The sequence below is a fragment of the Aristolochia californica genome, unplaced genomic scaffold (assembly GCF_029961685.1).
Source record: "Aristolochia californica isolate CCGP_79_NKW_82.1479 unplaced genomic scaffold, dmAriCali1.0.hap1 SCAF_5, whole genome shotgun sequence".
Taxonomy (NCBI): domain Eukaryota; kingdom Viridiplantae; phylum Streptophyta; class Magnoliopsida; order Piperales; family Aristolochiaceae; genus Aristolochia; species Aristolochia californica.
The window spans coordinates 4,669,681-4,683,009 of record NW_027182214.1 but is presented as its reverse complement, the minus strand read 5'-3'; the positions used below and the strand labels follow the sequence as shown (position 1 = coordinate 4,683,009).

The 13,329-nt window shown below is 34.4% G+C and overlaps 2 protein-coding genes across 2 annotated transcripts; both read right to left on the bottom strand.

Annotated features, from left to right (window-relative positions):
- Positions 1–1,381: 1,381 nt before the first annotated feature.
- LOC137965793 (methylsterol monooxygenase 2-2-like) lies at positions 1,382–7,087 on the bottom strand. The gene is made up of 7 exons (XM_068812140.1): positions 6,749–7,087; positions 5,646–5,783; positions 4,955–5,100; positions 4,674–4,793; positions 4,365–4,577; positions 4,186–4,266; positions 1,382–1,821 (listed from the first exon to the last, which is right to left on the bottom strand). Exons 1-7 carry the CDS (start codon positions 6,776–6,778, stop codon positions 1,743–1,745), a joined length of 807 nt encoding a protein of 268 aa, XP_068668241.1. The 5' UTR covers positions 6,779–7,087; the 3' UTR covers positions 1,382–1,742.
- Positions 7,088–8,547: 1,460 nt separating this feature from the next.
- LOC137965681 (small ribosomal subunit protein eS7) lies at positions 8,548–11,158 on the bottom strand. Its single transcript, XM_068811993.1, has 6 exons — positions 11,092–11,158; positions 10,115–10,207; positions 9,964–10,037; positions 9,729–9,852; positions 9,365–9,547; positions 8,548–8,940 (listed from the first exon to the last, which is right to left on the bottom strand). Exons 2-6 carry the CDS (start codon positions 10,187–10,189, stop codon positions 8,818–8,820), a joined length of 579 nt encoding a protein of 192 aa, XP_068668094.1. The 5' UTR covers positions 10,190–10,207; positions 11,092–11,158; the 3' UTR covers positions 8,548–8,817.
- Positions 11,159–13,329: the final 2,171 nt, after the last annotated feature.

Here is a 13,329-nt window from a genome sequence, read left to right as displayed (position 1 = left end):
ACGGTGTTATTGAAAGAAAAAATAAACACCTTTTTGAAGTTGCCCGAGCTCTACTACATCATATGCATAGATGCCCTAACATATAAGAATCAAAAAAGAACATTTAAACTAACCACTAATTATATCTTATGTTACTCACTCTCATAATTACATAAAATACCACTCAAACTACTTCAACATATGTCACCTCATTTGCTTATGTGACACTTTAGTGAGTGAGTGTATTTTAAAGAAGTGATTTTTTTAAGTTAGTTAATTACTATTATAACCATACATTTTTGGAAAATGATAATATTAAAAGAAAAATAAAATGGTGAACTTTAGGGCAAAAGGGTAGGTTTTTTAGGGACATGTAGGTTTTAGTTGGGGTGAGGTGTAGGAATGTGTAGGTGGGGTAGGGGCAGGTTTGAAATTTTAAACTTATCATAAGTTCAAGCAATGACAAATTTGAAAATGTCCATTACACTAAACAATCTATAGCCCTATCCTTATCTCTATAGGATAGAATGACAAATAGGAATGTCCATTACACTAAACAATCTATAGCCCTATGCTTTATCTCTCGACCCAACAACTCTTAGGATCTCCCACAAGCTAGAATCAAATCACATTAGTACAAAATCAGATCTCAAGTTGATTCCTTTGTCCAGGATAAAAAATCATGAAGCACAAGGAATGATATTTACGCCCTGCTCTTGTAGAAAAAAATATCATACTAGCATTTAAAAGAGAAAAAAAATTACTTAAATGAGGGGACTTTTAAAAAAAAAAAAAAGCTAACAAAAGCCTGAACTCTCTCCTTCATCTTCTTCCTCCTACACCAAACTTTTAGGGCTATAAACCCTCTCTTCCCTTCTAGGCTCTCCTAAAACCCTCATCTAATCTTGTTTCCGAGCCTAAAATCTCAACCATTTCTCCAGACTATTAAGCGACTGTGCGCACCTTGGCTTTTCACACTGGTCTTGCCTAGTCAACCTCTACACCAGACTCACTAATCATCTTCCCTCTATGTCAGCATGTGAAAACAATAGTGCCTAGTTTTTCATCTATTATTGTTTTGAAGGCAAAGAATCCTCACCCACAGAAGAAACTCCACATAACGTTCGACTAAGATCAGAACTACAACTGGTGAGGAGAAGACTCAGGTTGCTCTTATTTTTCATGCAGCTCCATTCTTCTAACCAACGACAATTGTCAGAGTGATATAACAATCTGCAAGGCGATGGTTTGACCTAGAAATACCAAGCCCAATAAAGGTTTGAGAACTCAAGATTCGGATATCAAATATACCTTTCCCTGGCTTGAGAAAGCGGCATTTCTCTGTTGTTGAGGGAGTCTAATCTGGGGCTTGACTGGGCAAGACCATGTCTCTGTAAAAAAATTGAGGTGAATAGCAAAATGCCCATTGCAATACTTTAAACCACTACCAATAACTAAATGGAACACCTCAATCAAACATCAACACCTAGTTTATCACTGTTGAACTGAGGAACAGATTCGCATTTATACTCACAGATCTCTTCAGAACCAAGATACCTTCTGAGACTTCCAACTACTTACATGAGAATAAGAAAGCAGAAAATCAACTATTCATGAGAGGGGTTTGCATATTACCCATCATTCACATAATCTTTTTACACTCCATTTCCATCATAAACCAAAAGCTGAGACCTCTGAAGATCTTACCCACCGTTTGAGAGGCAATCAATTGAATTCACACCTAGCAAAAAAATCATTTTTCATCACATTTGCTTATCATCAACCTCAATTCCACTCTTCAGCGCCTTTAATCTCCTGTAACCTTTATCAGTGCCAAATATCCTGTTTTTAGCAATATAAAAGCATAAAGCAGTCAGCAGTTTACGTCTAGGAATCCAATCGAACTGAAAAAAACAAAAAAAAAAAAATGTGTTGTTGATTCACTAGATATCTCCATCTTGCCTCACACAAGTAGTTGAACCAATAAGGAAACAAAGCATGAACTCTTTTCCCTTTCAAGGAAATGCTAATCTAGTAGAACCTTTCTAGCTTGAGGCCTGGGGTTCAAGTCTCACTAGGGCTATTAGGTGTAGTATGAGTATGTAATTAACATTAAAAAAGTAAGCAACATAAATTTGATCCAATATTCATGCAATGGAACCAATACTGACACAAGACTTATGTTATCATTCTTGTTATTTTCATATGTTTACGCCACAAGGAATCAGTAATGTTTTTCCACACCTCTTTAAGCAATTGAAATAACACAACTTTGCGCCATGAGAGAAAAAAATGAGCACAATGAATAGCAAACAAGTGCCGCAATTGAGACCTAGACATACCAATCTCTGTGGGAACCCCTATTCACTCAAGCCCTAGCATCATCCAGCAATCAGCAAAGATTACACACACATATGTATGAGTTCTGTAAGCCATACTCTTAGGAAAACTAGGTTGAAGTGATTCATTTTAAAGTGTCACACATCTAATATAAATATTAGACGTCATTTATCAATTTTTTTCTGAATGTGGAACCCTATACCCTGGTCAGATTTACACCCAACATCTCACACTAGAGACCCTCCATATGTGCATCCATCAATAAGCAGCAATTAAAAAATGATATTTCAAATTTGAATTCAATTATTCAACCAATGAAAAGATCTACAGTAGACAATGGTATCTTCAATCAAGGACCTACTTCTGGCGCTGAAAAGTGTGTTTGGCTATCTTTCCTGTCTCCAAATAGAAGAAAACCACCTTTTCGCTAAAGTTACAAAAGAAAGTTACAAAAAAAAAAAAAAAAAAAAAAAGAGGATCTTTCCTTCAAGAATGGACCTAATTCACAAAATTTCATACGATGCACCTCATAAAGGTAGACAAAGGAAACTCACTTTTTAAATGAACCTCAACATCTTATTGGGATCCACCAAACAAAACATACATCCAAAATGAACTCATATAATGTGGGCTTATAAGTCATAATGCACTTTTTATTGTTTTGCACATTTAGTATGAGATTGATGTAATCTTACAAACTAAGGTGCACACCGAAACGTTCTTACTCGTGTCATGTGGGTACATCTAATATGTGCTTACAAATTTAACATGTGATTTACCAATTAATCGAAACATTTAAGTCATGACCCACCTTTTCTATATTCCTGTCATCTAACATTACCCTACCTAATTATCTAAAAGAGAGAATCTGACATCAAATTATGGGCCCCTTTTAAAACTGATCTTCACACTTTGTTTATCATTTGTTTAAGGTGTACATTTAAATTTATCTAAAATGATAAGGGTATTTTTTGTCTAATAAATATTCATTATCTCCTCTTTTCATAGTGAAAAATCTTCTCTTTGGAAAAACTGCATCTTGTAGATTCCTAAAAAGGTAAGACAAGTTCTTCAAAGAGCAAGCTAGCCAAACACACTTTTGAGAACAAAGTAACTTCATGACCCAAAAAGCTGCTTTTAAGTTCCAAAGAGCCACGCCCCAAAGCCAAACCTCTTTTCCTAGAAAAGACCTTCATAGAAGTAGGACACCAACACAGCCTTTAAGTATTAAGAAATAAGAAGAGAAAAGGATATTCTTAAAGATACCATCATCAAACACTTCTTCTAAGGTACTTAAGAACTATTGGAAACAAGTTACATATCTGTTTGCATTACACTCATAACTTGACCTGATAAAGATTCAAAAAACACATAAAGCAAGATAACTTGCAATAAAGAAAGAAAACTCAACATAACTTCATTAATTGGGAAACCAAAATAAGATGCCTTGTCCCAGGGACAGAAGGGTTTTGAATAGCCTTCTCATACAGAAATTTACATAGAACAAATTAATCTACTTACCTGAATAGATTGGGGGTTTTTAACAACAAATATAACATAACTCAAAACCCCTACTAGAGACTGTTTAATCTCAAATAAGAAGTCCTATAACCAAAAGATTTTAGAATAGGACAGTCCATACTTGAGAGGACTCAATTAGGAATCATGACACTTCTAGAATAGAAAAAGATTAAGCAATAAACTTCTAGAATAGAAAAATATTAAGCAATAAACTTCTGAATAGAACAAATAAATTCGAAAATTAATCCGCAACAGGCTGCATCATAACAAATGCAGAAGCCTAAATCAGGAATATCTTAACCTATTAATTCTTAGGCGCTGCTACATAAACTGTTTTAAACTCACCAATCCATATAGACAAAAGTGGACGAATAATTTCCAGACTTTGTATAAAGCAGACGATGATGGTAGTCATGAAAATCAGCTCTGCAATGTGAATACCAGGAACCATGTCAGGCACCAAGTGTAATTTGAACTCGAACAAATACCCCCAGGTAAGGAGAAGGTGGTAATTGTTAACTTACCCTCCATATAAGGGGAATAAATTTGATAGACTCCATGGGAAATGGTACCCACAATGTGCTTCAACTGTCTCCAGAACTCTTAAAACCATCCACAACCATAGAGTGCACAGATGTGGTCCAGTAATAGCAGGACCTACAATTGTAGCAAAGCCCAAGAATAGAATCTCAGCAGGATGGGCATACTCAGATGTCAGCCCAAATGGTGTAGCATATCTGCATGTACCAAGAATCAGACCTACAGATGCATGTGGTAGAAAAACCCTCAAAGAAGACTCAAGATCTAATATGCTTATATAATTTGTAACTCACTCGTGATGAACACTGTGTACATGCTTGTACAACCATTTTGTATGCAAAATCCTGTGTCCCCAATAGAAGACAAAATCCTCTATGATAAAATAGAAAAGTATTTGAGATACAACCACTTTCCTGCAAAACATCAGCAATATTGAAGTCATGCTAAAATATAACAGAGCACAGTAATGAGAAGCTTAGCAAACTTTTAGTACTAGATAAAAAACAATAAAATTTTCCATTGTAAACTTTCATAAAACTGGAAGCTTTAGTATCTAAAGAAACCTGAATAATACCAGGACGGTAGGGGGAGAGTGCTTCTCATGCCCATGTATCTGAAGACAGGATAGGAAATAATCATAACTGGCAGGTTCACACAAAAGTGGTAAAGCAATAATCGTGTAATACACTTCTCCTGAGCAGCCATGGAGTTCTGTTTGCTCTGCAGGCAAACAGAAAGAACTGACATAGTCAGCAGCATTAAAGAGAAAAGATTACTGATCTAGAGCCACTCAGTAGAAGCAAATGTAAAGTGCTTCCCTGTGTAAGTAGATAATAGCAATTAAGATCAACTTTCAGCAAATGCTATCTAAACCTAACAAAACAAATGTTTATCTTGTTGTTTATTGCTGCCACCTAGATGGAAATTAAAGAAATAAAGTAGATCGTTTCTCTTCCCATAACCTTTCATGTTAGATATTACATATGTATAAGCAATTCCTAATACATCTCAATTTCCTGTCCAAAATTTCCGTCACTAATTTCTGTTACTTAAAATTCCTATCCTTCTTAATATTTCTGAGAACTTTTCCATCAATGTAATCTTGCATTGTATCATTTATCCTCTCTCATCAAGCTTTATAAAATTCAATACAATAAATGAAACAGAAGTCTATTAAGGTGCCAATTCAGTAGAAAGTTGTAATTCATGTGAAAAAGTCAGAAGACCCTCGAACTTTGTAATAAGAGCTTAAGGGATAAAGGAACCTGAATCTTGTACTTGCTTAGGAATCCAGCCCTTTCAAAAAGTATAAATGGAAGTCCTGACAAGAAAAAGACACTCTCATGCAGAAGGAAACTGCCCAAAGAAGCCAGTTGAAAGTCACTGAAGTGAGTGATTAGATACTGCAGAAAAACAAAAACAAGCAAACCAAAAAAAAAAAAAAAAAAAAACACAGTTAGAGAACAAACCAACCGAAGAACAAATAAACAAGCATGTAATAAATTTGAAAAAACTGTGTCGAAACAGGTTCATTGTGTGCAGTACGAAGCATTTCTTGGAAAGACCCATGGCAAAATTACAAAATAATAGAAAATAATAATTACAGTAATAATAACAACAAAACTAATACAATTATTCGATACTACTAATGACATATTAAATGTAGATATAGTTAGTAATATTAACAGTAAATAATTAAACATTGAAGATTGTAAAACAGCATCTCATCTAAAAATTTTGACACAATAAATAAAACATAAAAGAATTCACACATGCATGAAAGCTCCCCGAATACGCAGTAGACGACATTTTCAACGCCAAAACTTTATAAAGAGATATAATCAGTTGATTTCAATGGCTCCACGCTATAAAACAAGAAAAAAATGATTTGGATCACAGATGACAAATCCGAAGTCCGAACACGCATTTTCATCAATCGTGTAATAGCATATTTCCCACATTCTCAACAAATAATACTTGAGAAAATACGAGGCTGGATATTGTTGAGTAGACTAAAGAGATGGGCCAAATAAAGGAAACATGCATAATAAAATTACAGTGAGGCGCTGAACACGAGATTAACATGCGAGAACAAAATTTTCAGTACCAACGCAAATTTTGAAGCACATGGATACGAGAAGAAGAAAAAAGCAAAAAAACTGAAACCTAACCACGCAGGCCGGCATTTCGAAGAAAGAAAAGAAAAAAAAAGAAAAAAAAAAAAGGTAAAGAGTAAAAAGAGAAAGAAACGCACTCCGCAGAAAATCCATAGAATCTCCAGATCTGACAAAGAGACAGCGATTGCGAAATAGAGAGAAGGAATAGGAAGAAGGATAAAAGAATAAAGAATTAGACGTTGAAACTTTACCCGCCAGCCGGATTCGAGAAGCGACGCCATGAATTCCGGCGAGCGAGAGCGATGCGAGCGAAGACGAAGAACAGGTATCGGCGTAGGGAGAGAAACCGCAGGCGAGAGTAGTCGGTAAGTGTTGGTAAGGAAGGGGGCTTCAGTGTAAGCTCCGTTCCGCTCACCGAGTCCTTGTCTTTCGGAGACACGATGACAGACTGTCCATGTGGTGAAGTGGATTCAAGTTCCCTGGTTTTGGCTGCATTATATATGGATTCTCCGTGGCTGTTATTTTAATGGTCTTTGGCCTCCAAGGCCACTCTAATCGCTCCAGGCACTCCTTGGAAGATACCTCCCTGGTTCGAACTGGGAAGGCGACTACCTCCAGTGGACCCCATCTGCAGTCTCCTTCTCTGAGATCCTCCCCTTTAAGACCGTAACCCATATGCCAGACCTGACGGCTAGCGTGAACCGGAAGAAGCGCCTGGACCCTGGCCCCTGCTCCTGCCAACCTCAATTAATCGTTTTTAATTATTTCTATTTAATTATATTAACGGGTAATAATACTTTGAGAAGTGCTCCATTAATTTTTTTTTTCTAAGAAACCAATATTTTCAAAATGTAGATGCAACCGTGAGCGAGACAACTATAATTCTTTATATATATATACTGATCCAATACGAAAGGCAATTTCGTGCGAAACATACGAAACGACTAATTCAGTCGTCCGATCTTGATCAATGGTGCAAAACGAAACCTTTCCTCTCTTCTCATTTCTCACCTAATCCATCGGAGATCAAGTAAGAGATCAAGCAAGAGAGAACTAGGGTTGAGGGCACATTATATTTGCCCTCCCCCTAACACCTTTAATCATATAAATTGAGGGCATAAAACCCTAGAACATGAGTGAAGTAAAAAGACTTGAAGGTTTAACATAATTACAAAATTATTTGAGGTCATACTTAGTCCAACTTGTCTATTATTTTTCTAGTTCTACCATTACAATATCCCCAAGTGGTCACACATTATTGATTTGATGAGCAAGACTTTATTATTCTTTTTAGAAACTCGATTTAAAGTAGTGTTACATTTTCACTTACTTCTATCTAACATTTCTAGAGTCAAATTTGGAAGTAAAGTGTTGCATTATCACTTCCCTTTTGTCACAATTTATCATTTTGTTTCACTTATGAGCAATAGCTGGTCCCATTACCTATAAAGGAGTATGCCAGTATTTTTCGAACTATGACCGTTTTAACTGGGATATAAATTTTTTTCATATTTATTTTGTCCAAAGTGGGTTTCAATATCTTTTTTATCCCCAGTTTGAGGGGAAAAAAAGTAAATTAAGAATTACAAAGAAAACGGTATTTTATTTTATGACTAAAATAACCGAAGGGTTTTGCAAAAGATAAGATTTGCATCTTTAGTTAAAAAGGATTGAAGACCAAAATTTTTACCTTAATACTTGAAGAAATAGAGATATAACAAATAAATTTTACCTTATTTTACATAATATGTAGATATAAAAAAAAATGTCCCCTACAAAGAAGAGATTTTAATTAAAGAGATTTGAACTTCATATTTAATAATATATTTATATATTCTACTCATATTTTGATTATATTCATACGTTTTTCTTAATTTTATCTTGAATTTATATATTATATTTATCAATTTACCTGCTTAATAAATAAATGGGCGAAGGAATAACTTTATCCCTACCATCTCTCCTTACCCTTCCATCAACATTCGACCGAGTAAACTTCTTATTTCTATAAGACAAGAACCAGACAAGAACCAGAAATGCTGCTGATAAGAGAAGAAAATAAACCAGTTTGCAACAAATTGGCTAATCAAGTTTGAGCTGTGGAAACAAAATAGGTAAGAAGAAACGCTTAGTGCTATTAAGAAAACTCAAGATTCTCAAGCTCAAAACATACAGCATATAAGCCGAAATTCATATGTTGCTAGCTAACTTCTCCTCTCCCAGTTTCTAACACAAAAAAATTTGATCAAATCACAACTAATCTATTGAAAACATGGTTTTCTTTCTTTAACAGAAAAATAGCTAAAACTAACCATGTCTCTTAGGCAGACTCCGCTATAGGGTATTCAAAGACCACATCCTTTCCAGAAAGCTTCCGGTAGACGCTGGCAAAAGTCTCTAGTTTGCCTTCAGTGTTGTTGCGCTCCTTTGGATCTAGGTAAACCTGTCGGATGCACAAAATAGGTTGACTATTAACTGTTAGAAAATACATCCAGGGATATTTTGATCATTTTACCCTCTGTGGTTAATTTTCTTTATATAATCTTATCCTGCATGTTAAATTATATCAGTAGTTAAATTTTTTAGTTAGGAGATATAAGGAGATTAAGGTTTATTAAGTGCATAGGGGCATTTTTTGTAATTTTTAATTCAAAACACTTATTTAAGAAGTTTGGGAATCCATGCACAGTTCCCAAAGACACCATTTAGGCTCTTCATAAAACTTTTCTTCTCTTTTGTCCTTTTTTTTTTTTGTCAATTTTCTCCTCTTCCTTCACCCAAATATTGATTTTTACATTAACAATGATCCCTACCCATAATTCATGGTATTGGAGCTCAAGAATTATATTGAGTGGCAGAAAGTTCACCTTCATTATCTTGGATCCATCAAGGCGATATCTAACTCGCTTCCCAACAATTTCTGCTGGATACACCACATCTTCCAGAATAGCATCATGAACAGCAGTAAGAGTACGGCTGCGAGGCCTCACAACTGCTGAACCCTTTTTTGGTGGCCTAAGAATCCTTCGTGTTGCAATCAGTACAACATCCTAACACAATATACAAGCATTAAACAGGGATAATTCATAATACCACATCGGACCACAGATACACTGAAAGAAACCAGTAAAGTGCGACCTATTTCTGAACAGATTAATTGATCATTACACCCCAACATCACTGGAACATGGTTTGCAGCCCTACAGAAAGAGAGAGACAAGTGAAGCTCACCTTGCCACTAAACTTCTTCTCCAGTTCTCTCACGAGCCTCACATGAATCTTTCGGAAAGCTTTCCTCAATCTGTAGGGAACATTAACGACAACAGCCTTGCGGTTTCCAGCAACATCAACTTGACTGCATAATTAGAAGATAATAAGCAAAACAAGGTCACAACCAAATTCAGACTTCCATCGGGATATGCAAGACTGGAATAAAATAGTAGACAAATGGACTCGTTATCCTTACACAGCAGAATTAATATAGAGATCTTTCAAGTCACTCTTCAGCTCTTGATTGGTATTCTCCAAATCGAAAAATGACTGCAAAGGATGATATATTAGGAATTAAAGAACCAAAACTTACAAACATGTAATAAGATCTAGCTCTAGTACTGAACCTGAGCAACTGAATCTTCAAATTCTGTAGGCTCTACACCTTTGTCCTTCGAGATTTTCCTCCTCGCAGTATACATGGTAGCTTTTCTTAGAACCTGAATTTTCTAGATAGTTAGTTTTCAATGGCAAGAATGCTACTCGCATCTACTCTATTTTCCAGTAACGAATGTTTCACAGTATATTGGATGACAGAAAGTACAGATTAAAAAGGCCAGAACCATGGCCTTCCATCTTACAAACAGTATCCTTGTCCTCACTCCTCACAAGTTCGTATAATGCAGCTCCAAGCACAAAGATATTTATTAAAGACATATGAGCATGCTTTCCCATTAACCATCTTCCAATACATAATCAACTGCTAGAAGTTGATCAGTGAGAAAAATCATTCGATCCATAACTATTGCTCATTAAAAAATAATTTAACAGAACGCTAATAATACCCCATATAGGCGGTAATTGGCGCACACCATTCACTTTGATATGGCATCTAAATCTTCAAACACTGAAAAAACACGTTCTTAGACTGAACTGTTACTTATTCGGTTCTTTTACATTATGTTCTTTTATACCAGAGGAATAATAAAACAAGTAAATGCACAAAAACGGGAAACATCCGAACACAGTCACGCTATTCCGAGGACATCAAATCTATATGAGAATGACATGCCACAGAACCAATAAGAGATGCCAAAGTTCCTTGATACCGAATGTGATGCTACACGATAACAAAGAGGAATGTCCAACTAGCAATCAGTGACGAGAGGAAAAAGAAAAACCCATAAGTTGGCTTGAAAAGCATTTGAATTTCAGAATAAAGTAGGCAAACTTCAAACAGCCACAGAAAAGATGCATCAAGAAAAAATTGTCTTAAATGTTAGAGCCGGAAGAAAACACCAAAAGTCGTAGATTTACACGAGCTTCAGATACTACAAACACAATTTGCAGTCAGGGAGTTCCCCGCAAAAAGGAGAGAGCATACCTGATCCGGGGACGCGAGTGAGGAAAACCAGAGAAGATCTACGGCGACTAGGGTTTTCTCTACGCTCTTTCCCTCTTATTGTCTCGCATCGTTCGATTTTTATTTTCCGCTTTTGACCCTCAAGCGCTGTGCCTCCAGCTGATGCCGCCTTCCACATGGCACTCATCCAGCGATTCATCTCAAGATGGATCCAATTGTCATTCTTCCATGTGGGACCCATTAATCCCGTTTTGTAAATGCCATGGGCCTTTCAACTTTATCTGACTAGGGATGGGTATACTGGAGATGGTCCTATACAAACCGAAACTGAATCTAGCCCACTTATATGAAGTAAGCCCAACTGGTCGGGTTTAGGTTTATTTACCATTGGTTTGGGTTTAACACCAGACCTGAGGCCACTACCAGTAGGGGTGGCATCGAGCCGAGCCGAGCCCGAACCTGCTTATGTTCGAGTTGAGCTTGATTTAAATATTTCGAGCCGAGCCTCGTCTCGAGCCTAAAATTGTTATCGAGCTCGAGCCCAACGAGTTCGCGCCGAAACATACATTTAAAACTTTTCAAAAAATATATTCAAATAAAATGTATATAAAATTATGCATACATTTTACATAAAATTGGGTATGACCTCTACATAAAATTGGACATAACTTATATATATAATATGTGTATAAGATTGGGCATAACCTCTACTTAAAATTTAACATAATCTATATATATAATACTTGTATAAAATTCGGCACGACCTCTACTTAAAATTGGGCATAATCAATATACATAATACCTGCATAAACACTCCATAAACACTCCATCAAATTGTCTATATATTCCATAAACACTTCATGAAATTGTTTATACACTCCATAAAATAATTTAAATACTCCATCCACTGCATAACATTATAAATAAACTCCATACAATAATCAAACACAACAAAATTAAATAAAATATCACTATCAATTTACAATTACCCAAATAAAAACTATAAATCCTTTAAATAAAATCCTATTACTATTACAGACTTATTAGAAAATTACAAGAAATATTTTAAATTTTTCTTAGGAAAGTTAAATGGACCTCTTATTGCCTTTTCTAAGGAAATAAATAAAAATTAATAATTAATCTAATATATTATTATACTTATCGATAAATTTTTAATCACATAAAATGTCAAACACAAAATTGCTATGAAAATTACCTCATGCTCAAAGTATTATATCATCAACTGTCAAATACTTATTAAAAATTTTTCTATATGGTTTTCTAACCCATCTTGGCAAGAAAATCTTACTTGGAAAATTATATGATTTTTTAAAAAGAATTTATAATTAGAAAAATATTTTGAAAAAATATGAGGCACTAATGGTCCCTATATTTCTATTAAAAATATCTTTTCAACATTTATTGAAAAAACCACTAATAGTCTCTAGAAACGTATTTCTACTAAAATATCTTTTCAATTTATTTAAGAGCCATGAGGAAGGGACAAAGTTTTTTTTTCCTTGTTTATGATCTCGCACGTAGGGGTGGCTTTGAATAAATTATATATAAAATTATGCATACATTTTTAAAAAATATAATGATAGGGGAGGTTCAGGATTGAATTTCAATAATGGATTAAAATACACCAATATTAATATTTTTTACTCCAATTGTTGTCTAGCTTGTTTTGTAATTTTTGAATCTGGCCATAATTTATTATGGCCTCCTTAGTGCCCCTAGATAAAAATTTATATTCTAGGAAAAACTAAAAATATTTTTCCTATGATACATATTCCCAAAAAAACCTTTAAATAAAATCTTATTACAATTAGTGACTTATTAGAAAATTACAGGAAATATTTTAAAATTTTCTTAGGAAAGTTAAATGGACCTTTTATTGTCTCTTATGGGGAAATAAATAAAAATTAATAATCAATCTAATATATTATTATACTTATCGGTAAATTTTTAATTAAATAAAATATCAAACACAAAATTACAATGAAAGTTGTTTCATGCTAAAAGTATTACAACATCAACTGTTAAATACTTATTCAAAAATTTTCTATACAGTTTTCTACCCCATCTTGGTACGAAAAATCTTACTTAGAAAATTATATGATTTTTAATAAAAAATTTTAATTAAAAAAATATTTAAAAAAACATGAGACACTAATAGTTTATAGAAAATTATTTCTATAAAATTTATTTTGAATTTTTTCTAGAGGAAAAAGTTTTTTTTTATTTTATTTTATGATC